At 43.5% G+C, this 12,631-nt stretch overlaps 5 protein-coding genes across 5 annotated transcripts, besides 12 other annotated features; 3 read left to right on the forward strand and 2 right to left on the reverse strand.

Annotated features, from left to right (window-relative positions):
- Positions 1 to 233, forward strand: Tc00.1047053510571.5 (retrotransposon hot spot protein (RHS), putative; the record flags this gene model as incomplete). Its single annotated transcript, XM_802171.1, has 1 exon — positions 1 to 233. A coding segment is annotated over one exon (233 nt), but the record flags the coding sequence as incomplete, so codon positions are not given.
- Positions 1 to 12,631: a sequence feature (heterozygous, non-Esmeraldo-like haplotype).
- Positions 1,425 to 2,028: a mobile genetic element.
- Positions 1,852 to 2,028: a mobile genetic element.
- On the reverse strand, positions 2,203 to 3,009 carry Tc00.1047053510571.10 (hypothetical protein, conserved; the record flags this gene model as incomplete). The annotated part of the gene is made up of 1 exon (XM_802167.1): positions 2,203 to 3,009. The coding sequence occupies one exon, from the start codon at positions 3,007 to 3,009 to the stop codon at positions 2,203 to 2,205; it is 807 nt and encodes a 268-aa protein (XP_807260.1).
- Positions 3,161 to 3,182: a microsatellite.
- Positions 4,520 to 4,588: a sequence feature (A-rich).
- Positions 4,756 to 6,441, reverse strand: Tc00.1047053510571.20 (leucine-rich repeat protein 1 (LRRP1), putative; the record flags this gene model as incomplete). Its single annotated transcript, XM_802168.1, has 1 exon — positions 4,756 to 6,441. One exon carries the CDS (start codon positions 6,439 to 6,441, stop codon positions 4,756 to 4,758), a length of 1,686 nt encoding a protein of 561 aa, XP_807261.1.
- Positions 6,568 to 7,020: a mobile genetic element.
- Positions 7,126 to 7,197: a sequence feature (GC_rich).
- Positions 7,808 to 7,855: a sequence feature (CT-rich).
- Positions 8,350 to 8,386: a sequence feature (AT_rich).
- Positions 8,778 to 8,797: a microsatellite.
- Positions 9,087 to 9,108: a sequence feature (AT_rich).
- Positions 9,707 to 9,735: a sequence feature (AT_rich).
- Tc00.1047053510571.30 (actin, putative) lies at positions 10,713 to 11,843 on the forward strand (the record flags this gene model as incomplete). The annotated part of the gene is made up of 1 exon (XM_802169.1): positions 10,713 to 11,843. The coding sequence occupies one exon, from the start codon at positions 10,713 to 10,715 to the stop codon at positions 11,841 to 11,843; it is 1,131 nt and encodes a 376-aa protein (XP_807262.1).
- Positions 12,290 to 12,631, forward strand: Tc00.1047053510571.39 (actin, putative; the record flags this gene model as incomplete). The annotated part of the gene is made up of 1 exon (XM_802170.1): positions 12,290 to 12,631. A coding segment is annotated over one exon (342 nt), but the record flags the coding sequence as incomplete, so codon positions are not given.

The following is a 12,631-nucleotide window of genomic DNA, read 5'->3' on the forward strand; positions in this document are numbered from 1 at the left end:
TTTACGTGCAGCACGCAGCCAGCACGCCGATGAACGACTGGCAGACATTTGAAGTCGACAATTCCGATAATGTGAGCGACGATGAAAGCCGTGAGCTTCGGTGTTCTGGGAGGAAGAGGTGTGCCAGTACCAAGTGTCAGTGTCATCCGGAGACTTTGGCGGATATGCAGCTCTCCGAAGTGAGGAATAACCACGGAAATAGGAGAACAAATTGGGGAATGGGGCAGCTTTGATTTGGCAAAAAAACACTTTTGGATTTATATATTTTTGGATGCCTATGTGTGCATACGCTGCAGGTGCACCAGCCCAATGCGGCAGCACCGCACACAAATGCCAAAATGTCCGACGCTATTGATCGTAGCAGTGACGGAAGAAATCAGGGAGGGAAAGGGGGTTGTTTGGTTCCTGGTGAAAAACATTGGGTGGTTTTTATATGGTATGTTACTTGTTCGTGCATACGCGGCGTAGTTGGAGAGTTGCACCTTAGTTGGAGGATGATTGTGGCCGGCATTATTGCAGTATTACTGCGTTTTTCACTTTTTTCTATGGTGTTCCAAGCCCCATTATTAGAGGAAGCATCTTTAAGGGATGGACGAGGCATAAGTTCCATTGAGGAAACAGTGCATTCCGTGTGACCGCGTGGAGTGAGGCGCCGCGTCATGCATGGGTGGGGATCCGCTTCCGCGTGTGGCTCTTTGGGTGATTGCTTGCTCCGCGTGCGCTGTGTGCCGGCAGCGGGCTGTGGCCGTATCCCGTTGTCCGTGGGATTGAGCTGGAGGCGGAGGCTGTGTGTTGTTCCTCCTCGTCCACGGTAGGTGACTCCTGGTGGTGTGTGCGTTTGTTTTGTGGATGCTGTTTTGCGGCGTGTGCACTGTGCGAGCCGTGTCTGCCGTGGGGCGCAGCATTCTCTTCCTCCCTGTGCGCGCACCGACGGCGTCACGACGATGTGTGTCTGTGCTTGCCCGCATTGGTGTGCGCTTGGCCTTTATTTTGTTGTTGTGTTGTGTTCTAAAGAAGGGCAGGAATGGAGCCGACGGTTTTGTTGGCATGTCTCCCTTCCTCATTTGTAAGGCGTATGATGGCCGAGGATTTGGATAAGGTGCTCTGTGCAGCCCTCTTTTGCTTGGCCATGGTGGGTGCAGTGGGACTCTGTGGCCGCGTGTTCTTCGCACATGTCGCATCTCCCGCTGTTGCTCCCCCGTTGTGTCGGTGGGGGGAGGAGGCGAGCGACGGCGTTGGTGGAGTGGCGTCCCGGTGGGAGAAGGAAGGCACCGACCGCTGCTGAATGCGACAGGCGCTGCCGCAGGCAATCTGGAGGGATGGCGTCGCTGTTGCCACAACCAACCGAGATGGACGAGGACCGCACTGCGTCTCTGTCCCCTTTCTTCATCATTGCAGTTTTCTGCGGACACACGCACCGCGCGGCAGCGGCGGCGACGGCGTAGTGCAACTTCGATCTCGGCGTTTCCGCGATGGTCAGCCCTCGCCGCGCCCCCCAACTGACGGCCCGTCCCCACACGATGTGCAGGAGCAACTGGGTCTCAAAATTTTGTACTTGAGGCGCCCGGAGATCCGCGATGTGCCCTGTAAGGATTGGATCCCTCCCGGTGCTTTGCGATGTTTCCTGAAATCAATCTTGAGCCGCTTATGGTGGCGCTGGCTGTCGCCATTGATCCCGACTGTTCCTTTTCATCCATTTAGGTGAGTTGCGCCTGTACATCGCCACGCTGACGTACCAGATCCGCCATGCGATTACCGATAAGGCTCCACTCCGTTGCCGTGTAAAAGGACCCATCGCCATTTCTTTATATGCGCTTGCAGGAATCAGGTTTGACTGTAAAAATAAAAATGAAATAAAGTAATCAAAGTCGTCTAGACGCCATTGGTTTTCTGATTCCTAGAATCGCGGTCAACCAAGGAATCATAAAGCTAAAAAAAATGCCGCACAGAGTTTGCTTTATCAGGATATACACATACATTAATTAAGTTAGCCAGCTCGCCCCGTGAACATTCTCTGCACAAGCTCCTAAAAAGGGAAAAAGAAGACCACCATTTCTTCTGCGGACGCGCGGAGTTTTGAAAAAGAATTGAAAATTGAGATAAAAAAAAACGTGAATTTATCCAATGCTCTTTTCCACGGAGAGGCGACGCTGCCTTCTCACATTTCCGCAAACTGATGGAAAACTACAAAAACGCATAGATTTACCTCGTGCGCTGGGCAAAAATGTGTACCAAGGGCCGTTTGTCTGGCAACGTCGTTTCCCGTTCGATAATAACGGTGTACCCAGCACCAAAAAGTATCTGACGTAGCTCTCCGCAAAGAAAAAATCCATCGATCGATGATGGATGTCCCACCTCAGTTTTTTGACATCCGTCTAAAAAATGGCTGTAGACGAGGAATCCGCCTCGACGAGGAAGCTTGAGCAGCATTTCCAAGGAAGACCGATGCAAAAAGCGACATACATGTAGCAGATCTGGGCCTTCAAATTTAACAGGAAAGAATTTTTTCAACTCGCAATGGATATAAAGGGTGCGGCAATCTACGTTGTGCTTTTTACTGAGCGCAACGCCCTGCTCAATCAGCCGGAATCGATTTTCAATTCCAACAACACTCCAGCCTCGAGACGCCAGGTAGACCATATCCCTCCCAGTTCCTGAACCCACGTCGAGTGCAAAAGAAGGACCACCATTCTTCACCTCAATCTCAGTTATCACCTCTGAAAGAAAAGGATTTGGAGACCAGCACGTCCCTTTCGGCAACTCACACACAAGTTCGTCATTTTTGCTTAGCCGTCTGACCTCCAATGATGCAAAATGAAACCGATTCAAATACGCCTCGACAATATCCAAATCCATCTGACCATCGCAGATCGCTATGAGGGCTACATCGCGCGGAGGCAACCCACATGCATCTGCCCGAATGCTTTCCCAAGGAAAATTGAACGCTCCCTCAATATGTCCCTCCGCATAAGACTCCTTGGGTCTTAAGTCTATCACTACCCTTTTCATGCAAACCAGCGCGCCTCAACGTAAAAAAAAAAGCTTCGCAAATGTCTCATTAAAAACAAAGAAGAAACAAAACCCAAAGGTTTTTCTTTCTCATTTCAATAGAGCGTGCCTTGTTGGGCCTTTTTTAAAAATCGAGAAATTTCCCTCCCACACAAAAACAAAAACAAAAACAAGCTCCTTCAATATTTACTCAAAACAATAACAACAAAGCAGTAGCCGTAATTCACAACAATGTCTTAGTTAAGGTCAGGGATTTCTGCCAACGCCTTGCCGTTGTCCAGTTGGATTTGGAGGTGTTCGTTTAAGAAATTGTTAATTCCATTTCATGAAAATTGCTCCACACGGGCCTCCGCCGCGGCGATCAAAGGTGGAGTTTGCTCCCACTTCTTTTCCGCAATAAGAAATCCGCCTGAATTCCTAAAGGAGGTGCCCCAAATCCCTCTGGAGAGTCTTTTACCTGTGACCAACTTTGGAGACGCCTCTAATTTCCTTACAGATATGGTGCTTAACTCCGGTACACTCAAAAGTTGACTCGTGTGCTTCTAAGCAAGTGAATTGGTGCAGTTTAGCTGATTAAAATGGGCTACCAATAAAAACCGCTTTATACTTTGGATCAATCTTTTTCCTTCCACCGTCGCTCCGCGGTGCGGTTGTGTGGTTCGTGGCACTCCGCTTTCCCAACATGAACACCCTCTCTCTCCCTGTCTCTCTTTCTGTGGCATCCAATCTGCCGTCTTGGTTTACTCTAGTGGCATCGCCATTCCCGTAAAAAGCGCCGCGTCCGAGTAAGCGGGGATGAGTCTCAATTTCACCTAGACCTCATAATCATTTCTATCATCTGTGGCGCCTGGCAACGAGATAAAACGCCCATATTGGCACCTTTTCTTCTTCTTCCACAATTGAGAACGGTGTGACACAAAGCGCGTGTGTAATTGCAGTGTATGCTATTTACAAAACCCCTGCCCCTGCCCCTGTCAATTTCCGATTCTCATTATCAAAGAACCGTATTTCGAGCTTCTTCATGGTTTCTTTCTTTTTCTGAGGAGAAAACCCAATAAAAACCTCCCATACTTCCTCAAACTGGTGTTGGCACCAATAACACCACGTGTTGCAACGGTAAATTGGCGTCTTTGTGAGTAGTTGCGACTCCTAAAAAAAAACTACCCGCCACAAGAACGCTGCGTCCATCGAGAAGGTTGACCATTATCGCCTTTGGTTTCTTTTTGGGAAATAAATAATCATTGAAGTCTGCCGCTAGGCTAATTCCCTAGTAATGCTATAAAAATTTTTGCCGCATCTGGTTCAGCCCATATTTCGCTCTTCTTCAAAATAAATAACTTTGAATCACCTTATTTTTTGGTGAACACTGTCGAATTCCAAAGAAAAAAGCATCATTAGGTCCACAATGTCTACTCCATGAAGTCCACAATAGAAGCCAACCTTGTCAGAGCAAAAGCAACATGTATTGGAAGTAATTCTCCACATTTAGAATATATATAACAAGGAAAATAACAGAACCAAAGTAAATAAAATTCACAACAACAACAACAACAAAATAAAAAAAAATAAAATAAGAAAAGTTGATTGGATCAAAATGAGACCTTAAACATCCGCTCCCAATATAAAGAACGCACACATAAAAAAAAAAAAGAACTATTTTAAAATACGTGACTTCAGAAAACTTTATAAGACACTACTTTGCGCGTTACTGCTTATACTTATATACCCCCCCCAAAAATCCAAAAACTATGGGGTTGAGAGAAAACTTTTTACACCTGAACAGCCGCAAACATTTACCTCCGAAATAGTATGAATAGAGGTCAAAGCAGCAATTGTAGTAATTCTTGTACAATCCTCAAGAAGAATTCGCTTTAATGTAGGACTAGCAGACAGGCCATCCAGCCCTTCGTCCGTCACGGAAGTCTTACTTACATCAAGAAGGCACAACACAGGTAACGTGCCGAGAGCACCCACATCGGTCACCCGGATACATCCACGAAGGTAAATTTCTTCCAGTGTCAAAATACTGGAAAGTGTGTGCACGGATGTCAAGTTCCAACAATCTTCAAGAAAAATTTTTGACAGGCTCGGAGAAACCCCTAAACCACTTAGACTTCTGCTTGTCACAGCAGTCATGCTTAGATCAAGTGAGTCCAATTCAGGAAGCGAGCCAAGACCGGAAATACCTGTCATTTTGTTACATCCACGAAGTCGTACGTCCCTCAAAGATATAATAGAAGAAAGTTCAGAAACATTTGTTAATCGAGCACAGTCATCAAGAATAATTTTCCTCAAACTATTATTTACAGAAAGACCATCTAGTCCCTCATCTGTCAAAGAAGTTTTACTTACATCAAGCACACAAAGTGATGGAAGTACACCCAAAACGCCAACGCCTGATATAGAGATACATCCAGTAAGGTAAATCTCCTTTAGGCTTTTAATAAAAGAAAGTTCGGAAACATTTGTTAATCGAACGCAGTCATCAAGAATAATTTTCCTCAAACTATTATTTACAGAAAGACCATCTAGTCCCTCATCTGTCAAAGAAGTTTTACTTACATCAAGCAGAGAAAGTGATGGAAGTACACCCAAAACGCCAACGCTTTCTAGCCGTACGCATCCGTTGAGAGAAATCTCCCTGAGTGTTCGTATAGAAGAGAGAGTGGATACATTTGACAGCAGTTTGCAGTCCCCCAAAAAAATTCTTTCCAGACCACAACTCGCGCCAATCCCAAGCAAACCCTTATTGGTTATTGGCATTTTGCTCACATCAAGTGTGTGCAATGTCGAAAGCAATCCCAAACTTCCAATATGCTTTACGTTTTTGCACCCACGAATATAAATTTCTTCAATAGACGTGATACATGACAAACAGTTTACTGCATTAAGATTCTTACAGTCATCAAGACGGATTTTCACCAAACTTCTGCTTTCACGAAGACCTTTCAAATCATTGGCTGTCACCGCAGTCTGACTTAAATCCAGTAGCCAAAGCATAGGAAGTCGCCCAATACCACCAATAGATGAGACCTTCGAACAACCACGAAGATGAATTTCTTCCAATGTGGAAATATAAGACAATGAACTCACATCAATTAGGTTGTGGCAATCCTCCAAGACAACTTTAATCAAACCACGATTGTTGGCAAGTTCCTTGAGATCGTCATCAGTTATAGCAGTTGCGCTTGCGTTTAGTAGACGCAACATTGGTAGGAAATGGGATGACTCAACACGTTTATTACCACCGTGGTGAAAATCACTTTCATCGAAAGTTGGAATAAATGCCAATTCAGAACGATCGTTTCTATCCACAATTGCCTTGGACAAAATGCCATTGTTAGCGAGACGTTTCGAAGACAGAAGTTCAATATTTTTTTTTTTACCAATCGCTGAAAGGTAGTTCCTGTGCGTGTTAATCTTGGGTAACATAATCAATTCACATTCACAGAGCTATAGAATAATTTCTTTTTTTTTTCCATTTTTTTAGTTTTTGCGTATATCAAAGACGGAAAGAGAAGATGGTAATGGAACGACAGCGGTCCAGCATATTTCAGCATGATCTTCTGGGCCGCTGGCCGAATCCTGAGTTTATCGATAATAGAAAACAAACAAGATAGGAATAAGAAAGGGATGAATGGAATAAAAATGGATCCAACATATCCTCAAAGTTTAAGAACAAGTAAGTGTATATACATCATTCATTAGCCACAATTGTGGCCCGTTCACTCTCGTCACGGGATGTATATATATTCATAAATTACTTACGAAGTAGCAGAATTTGGGATCCTCCAGCCACAAGACCCCGCCGCGCGGTGGGAATCAAAAGAGGGTGGGTGAAAAATAAAAAATTGTCCAGCCGCCATCGGTTCTCTGCCCCGCTAAAGTCGTATCCTTCCAAAAATTCATACGACAGAAAAGCGTCGTAAAGAAGCGCGCCCGGTGTATCAGGACACGCGAGCATCAACGAAGCCGGCCAGCTCCCCCTCGATCGTTCTCTCCACAAACTCCCGGGAGACGCGATGGCCCTCACAAAAGCCGCGATCCCGCGGCAGCACGAGCGCCTCTCTCCCCTTCTGTTTTGGGCGGCGCTCCCGTCCCGGATCCCGGGCGCTTGCGGCGCGCCCCGCCGCCCGCAGAAGGCGCGGGTTTCGCCCGGCTCGGCCGCCACGGGCGCGCCGCGGGGGGTCGAGGGGCGGGTTTTTTTTCATGGGAGACCTGTTGCGTGTTTTCTTTCTGGCGTTATGTCTTTATTGTGGGGGCGGCTTTTGGTGTTGCTGTTCTTGTGTGCTTTGTTTTTTTTCTTTTGGCCGATGGTGAACGACTTTTTTCCTCCTTTCTAATCGTGCATGAAAAATAAGGCAAAGGTATAACAAAGAAGGGAAAATTGCATTACAATTAGTACACCATATAATGGCTGTGTTTTCGTGTGTAAGATGCGGATATATGTATGAGTTTCTTGTTTCCAACAGTTATTATCGGAAGCTCACGCTGCGTAATGATCATTGTCCTCGTTGTGATCAATTGTCTTTGTTCCGCTTTATGAGTGTAAGTGGAATGGTGGGAAGGATGCCCTTTAAACCCGTTGGGGTCCCAGCACCTTCGTATGCGACGCTGTGGTGGCGGAAGAAACGAGACGGCAAGAGTGCAGCGGCCCCACTTGATGCCGTCTGCAAGGGCGATCGCTGGTAAAATGTCATTTTTCTATTGTTGGTATTTAGCAAATACTTTTTTTCTCTTGCCTAAGTTTATTTTTAGAATAACTGCTTATATATAGGCGAAAATATTATTTTATTGATTTCCATTTTTCTTCCTTTTTTTCTTTCTTTATTTTTTGATTTTATTCAGAGGCCATTCACAAATATCTTGCTGCAGATCTATGATTGGTGGATTGTTTTTGTCGGTCACATTCCCGGCGATATGGTCGATTTACTGTTTTTCATTCGAAACGGAACAATTATATAAAGCTGGCGATTTTGTGCCGGCGTGTGCTGACGCGTTATTTTCCTTAACGGATATATATATGTAGAAAAATATGACTTTTATGGCCTTCTTTTTTGCAAAACAAATGACCTGAACTTCGAGGGACAAATGTTTTGGGATACTTTTTGCGGCAGTACGGGGGAAATCGAACCTTACACCTTTTAAAAATAAACTCAAGAAAGTCTTTATTGCACCGATCAAATTTAAAGCAAACAGAGGAAATCCGGTTTACAGGAGTTATCCGAAAAGCTTACTTCTTTACAATTCACGTGGACAATATGGAGGCTGCAATTCTCATTGGATATGTAAATCTAAAGGGAGGTGTCATGCTGAATAGATGGGTTTTGTGTAAGTTTCTTTTTTTTTTTTTTTAATTGTATCATTAAATTTTAAACTGAATCATTGGAACACCAACCAGTTATACTATCGTCAGAAACACAACCAATAAATTCCACTTATAGCCTTTTATGGATTTATACAAACAGCTAATCTGAAATGATCCCTACAGAAGATAAAACTGTTGATTTAGAAGAAGTAAAAAGAAAATGGTTATTTTAAATTCACTTTTTTTTATTCTCTTTTATTTGGACTCTTCCTTTTGATTGTTGCAAAAACACCCGAAAGTGAGATTCAACGGCATGGCGTTTTGGAAGGTGTGATGTATGAAGAAGATATTGGATGGAAACGACCTCACGCGGATGTTTTTTGCCTCCCGGAAAATATTTTTTTCCTTTTTTTGCTTTAATCGGTTAGGTTTCTTAAATTTTGCTTCTTTTTTTCTCTCAGTGTGTGTGTGTGTGTGTGTCTGCGTTTAGATTTTCTTTGACGGGCTCATTGGGTGATGGAATGAAACCAAGTGTTAATTTTGTGGTGTACGCCTTTGAACTCACAGTGTCTGTTTGTGCTTTCATGAGTGGGTTTTTTTACGGAGAATTTGAGGGGGGAAAGTTTTCTAGAAATGTATCTGTGGAAATATATTATTTACCTATTCTTTTGCTTACGGGGCTGTTATTGTATTTCCCACAATCTGTCGGGTTGCTTCAATAAATTACTTTATCTACGCAATTTTTGTGGGGTCCTTTTCTCTCTTATTCATTATTATTATTATTATTTTTAGGGACCACATTTCTTTTTAATTTGGTTGAGACAGTAATTGGGAAAAATTTTGGCGGGCCATTTGACGTACTCACCCAAACAAAAATTTTTTCACGAGAGGTTCTTTTTTTTATAGTAGTATCGATGGATACCAACACAAGTGTTTGTTGAAAGAATAATTTCTTTTACGGTAATATACGCAGAACCTTATTTTACGTCTGCCGGTTCATGGGAGAATGAGTTATCCACTCCAACCACTGTCTATTTCATGATGATTATTGTGCTGACTATGGTGACAGCAAGCGTAAACATCGCTTTAACGTGTGATAATTTTAGTGCTGAAATTCAAAAGTGATGGTAGAATTCCGTATTTTATGGGGGAATCTACTTCTATATATATACATGTATACTGTTTTTCGTTTTTACTTTGTATATATTTGCGCGGAGAGAAATACCTGGAAGATTCCATCTAGTGATTTTTTTTTTTGTTATTTGTATTTTTTCAGCTACTGCCTTCTTTTCTTTTTAGGCATTCAGAATGTAAATTACGCCACTTTTCTTCTGGATCTTTTTTGACCTTTAAAAGGCTTTGATGCTTCTCAATAATTTTTTTGTGTGGTATATTTTTAAATTTTAAATCTATATAAAGAGTTTTGTTTTGTTTTTGCCCGTTTCTCATTTTAGTTCAATGTGGACTATATGGCAAAGTGCGCAATTCGGTTGAATTTTTCTTTGGAACAAACATTCGTACCATTATTGTAAAAAAAAAAAAAACATCCTGTTCTCTGCAAACTAAATCAGTTGCTCAGGAAGGTCCTTTTATCAGAGGGAATCACAGAGGTTTGAGTTCTATCATCGTCAAAAGCATTGTGGAAGGGTAGTATTATAGCTTTGAACAAGATTTATCTATTGAGTTATTGATTTATATAATGACCAAAGTGGAAAAAAAAAAAAGATGTGTATTCAATATTGTTTTCAATTATGCTTTATTTTATGATTACATATATAACGACTTATCATGAAATATATTTCTAAAAAAGTTGTTCTTTCTTTGACATATCACAGCTGAGCATTGGATTTTTTCTACCTGAAAGTGTCATTTTTTGAGCAAAATTGAGCAAATTGCAGAAATTCTCACGCAATTTGAATAGAATAAAGGAAGTTTGATTTCCAATGAAAATTGTTTTTATACTTCGAGAAATTTATTCAAGCCTTGTAAATTAAATATCCATTTCTTTACTTTTTGATTTAAATTGCGTGAAGAACAGAAACGTTTCTGGTCAGAATGGAGAGGATGCTCTTTCCCTTTATAATGCACTCTTTTTGTTTGTGTAGCAACCTTACATGTTTACGGACTTTTCAGCATGCTCATCTCTCTAAATCGGAAATTTCTTCAATTGATTGTGTACAGAAGCAAGCTAGTCGATAGGAGTTTGCAGCTTTGAGCTTTGATGGCTTGTTGGTGGTCGTTGACTTTTTTTTTGTGTGTGATGCTCACCCTCACGGCGGTTTGATCTTTGTCCATTTCGTGTTTTTTCTTCTTCTTTTTTCACATAACAAACAAACCAGGGAGAAAAACTTTTTTAGGTTTTTTGTTTATATCGCGTTTTTTTTTGTTTCTAAGGATGTCTGACGAAGAACAGTCCGCTATTGTCTGTGACAACGGCTCTGGCATGGTGAAGGCCGGCTTCTCCGGCGATGATGCGCCGCGCCATGTGTTTCCATCCATTGTTGGCCGACCAAAGAACGAGCAAGCGATGATGGGAAGCGCCAGCAAGAAGCTTTTTGTTGGCGACGAGGCTCAAGCAAAGCGTGGCGTGCTTTCGCTCAAGTATCCTATCGAACACGGTATCGTCACCAACTGGGATGACATGGAGAAGATCTGGCATCACACCTTCTACAATGAGCTGCGCGTCAACCCGGAGTCACACAGCGTCCTACTAACAGAAGCCCCTATGAACCCCAAGCAAAATCGTGAGAAGATGACACAGATCATGTTTGAGACCTTTGGTGTCCCCGCCATGTACGTTGGCATTCAGGCAGTGCTCTCACTCTACTCGTCCGGACGAACCACCGGTATCGTTCTTGATGCTGGTGATGGCGTGACCCACACCGTCCCTATTTACGAGGGATACTCTCTCCCACATGCCATTCGCCGTATGGACATGGCTGGCCGGGACCTCACGGAATATCTGATGAAGCTTCTGATGGAGAGTGGGATGACGTTCACTACGTCTGCCGAGAAGGAGATTGTTCGGAATGTGAAGGAACAACTGTGCTATGTTGCTTTGGACTTTGATGAAGAGGTGACGAACAGTGCCAAAACTGTTAACGAGGAGCCGTTTGAGCTCCCAGATGGCACAATCATGCAGGTGGGTAACCAGCGCTTCCGCTGCCCCGAGGCGCTTTTCAAGCCCATGTTGATTGGCCTCGATGAAGCCCCCGGGTTCCATGAGATGACCTTCCAGTCCATCAACAAATGCGATATTGACGTGCGTCGCGACCTGTACGGGAATATTGTGCTCTCTGGCGGCACCACAATGTTCAAGAATCTTCCAGAGCGTCTTGGAAAGGAGATCAGTAACCTTGCACCTTCTTCAATTAAGCCGAAGGTTGTTGCGCCACCGGAGCGGAAGTACAGTGTATGGATTGGAGGCTCCATCCTTTCATCCCTTACGACATTCCAGACAATGTGGATCAAGAAGAGTGAGTATGACGAGGCAGGCCCAAGCATTGTGCACAACAAATGCTTTTAGTAATCTCTGCATAAAGGTGAATAGTTTTCCTATCACCGGAATTATTTTTCTTCCGTGGGCTTACCGTTTTCTGTCCTTGTAAGGTTTCTGAGATCGCGTTCCCATATATATATATCTTTTTTTCAAGTGTTGATTTACTGAAGGAGCTTTTAATAATAATTTCAAGCCAGTCATAATCGGAATCTGAACATTCAAGAGATTTTTTTTTTCAAACCTTCCTCCATGTTTGCGTGAGCGAGCTAGTCGATAGGAGTTTGCAGCTTTGAGCTTTGATGGCTTGTTGGTGGTCGTTGACTTTTTTTTTGTGTGTGATGCTCACCCTCACGGCGGTTTGATCTTTGTCCATTTCTTGTTTTTTCTTCTTCTTTTTTCACATAACAAACAAACCAGGGAGAAAAACTTTTTTAGGTTTTTTGTTTATATCGCGTTTTTTTTTGTTTCTAAGGATGTCTGACGAAGAACAGTCCGCTATTGTCTGTGACAACGGCTCTGGCATGGTGAAGGCCGGCTTCTCCGGCGATGATGCGCCGCGCCATGTGTTTCCATCCATTGTTGGCCGACCAAAGAACGAGCAAGCGATGATGGGAAGCGCCAGCAAGAAGCTTTTTGTTGGCGACGAGGCTCAAGCAAAGCGTGGCGTGCTTTCGCTCAAGTATCCTATCGAACACGGTATCGTCACCAACTGGGATGACATGGAGAAGATCTGGCATCACACCTTCTACAATGAGCTGCGCGTCAACCCGGAGTCACACAGCGTCCTACTAACAGAAGCCCCTATGAACCCCAAG

The sequence above is a fragment of the Trypanosoma cruzi genome, genomic scaffold (assembly GCF_000209065.1).
Source record: "Trypanosoma cruzi strain CL Brener 1047053516787 genomic scaffold, whole genome shotgun sequence".
In the NCBI taxonomy this organism is placed as follows: domain Eukaryota; phylum Euglenozoa; class Kinetoplastea; order Trypanosomatida; family Trypanosomatidae; genus Trypanosoma; species Trypanosoma cruzi.